Below are 1258 nucleotides of genomic sequence, written 5' to 3'. Positions count from 1 at the left end.
CCGGCTAATTTTTTTGTATTTTTAGTAGAGACGGGGTTTCACTGTGTTAGCCAGGATGGTCTCGATCTCCTGACCTCGTGATCCGCCCGCCTCAGCCTCCCGCCCGAAGTGCTGGGATTAAGCGGGGCAGGGCGGGGAGGGGCGTGGAATCGCGCCCGGCCCACCTGGTGTCTTTCAATCGGGGAAAGAAAAAAATAGTGGAGGAGGAAATGGCAAGGTTGGATTCATTGCCAAGGACTGTACAAGAAGCAGCAAAAGGAAAAGCGGTTCAGTTGTGAAAATCAGTGTTAGCCCTGGCTTTAGAGGGAGGCCCTCTCCACAAACCAACAGAACACCTCCCCAGCCACGAGCACCTCCGCAGAGGCACCCGGCCCACTGGAGGGCTGAGGGCGGATAACCACGATACTGAAAACACTTTCCCGAGCGTTTGGGGGCTGAGGAAGAGGGAGGATGACACGCAGCCTACAGACTTTGCAATCTCGTCTGTAGTGGTGGAGGGAGTGCAGGTCCAGAAACCAACCAGACCGGCCCTGAAATTCTGCCTTAACTTCAGAGCTGTGATCCTGGGCCGGTTACTTCCAATGCTTCTGAATCTGTTTCCTTACGTGTAAAATAGAGGTGTTTGCTGCATAGGGTTGTATTACATGGGTGTTCGACACGGAGCTAGGCACTGGGTGATGCTGGCTGTCGTTCCCAGCATTCATTGTTATGAATTTGGGGAATACAGAAAAGCATAAAAATAAATCGGTCACCCTCACCCTACCTCTGTAACAGACGGTCTAGTCTTTGCTTTTCCTACTCAACGAGCTTTCCAGTTCTTGGCGTCAGCTCTAGACCTAAGGCGGACGGAGGAAGGGGTGGGGGTGGCGGAGGAGCCCACGAGGGACCCTGCCCGGGCCCGGAGTGCAGACCCCGAAGAGAACAGCGCCTCTTCCCGGCTTCCCACAATGGGCTCGCGCAGCGCCCGGGGCAGGACCGAGGCTAGAAGCGCCTCCGAGGTGAGTCAGTCCGAGGGGACAGGACAGGACGGCGCGCTCCTAAGTCAGCGCTCTGCAGACGTCTGCCAGGCCGCGCCGCGCGCTCCCCGCCCCACGACCTTCCTCCTCCCGGGCTGCCCTTCCTGCGGCGGCTGCAACTCCAGTCCTCGTCCTCGGGAGGCTCAAGACGCAGGAAAACCGCCCCCTTCCTGTGCTCCTCAGCCCCAAAGGGGCCCTCCCGACCCGAGGCCCCCCGCGCCGCCCTCCTCAGCGCGGGCCTC

The 1258-nt window shown here is 59.1% G+C and overlaps 1 protein-coding gene across 1 annotated transcript in view; it reads left to right on the top strand.

Annotated features, from left to right (window-relative positions):
• The first annotated feature begins 803 nt into the window (after window positions 1-803).
• Window positions 804-1258, top strand: part of SPG7 (spastic paraplegia 7 (pure and complicated autosomal recessive)) — an 89767-nt gene continuing 89312 nt past the window's right edge. Inside the window, exon 1 of the mRNA XM_011927986.1 lies at window positions 804-998. Coding sequence (XP_011783376.1) covers window positions 948-998 — 51 coding nt within the window. The 5' untranslated portion in view covers window positions 804-947. The remainder of the gene's footprint in view (window positions 999-1258) is intronic.

Source organism: Colobus angolensis, unplaced genomic scaffold (genome assembly GCF_000951035.1).
Source record: "Colobus angolensis palliatus isolate OR3802 unplaced genomic scaffold, Cang.pa_1.0 Scaffold76, whole genome shotgun sequence".
Taxonomy (NCBI): Eukaryota; Metazoa; Chordata; class Mammalia; order Primates; family Cercopithecidae; genus Colobus; species Colobus angolensis.
Note: the sequence above shows the minus strand (reverse complement) of the source record. Positions and strands in the feature narration are given on the sequence as shown.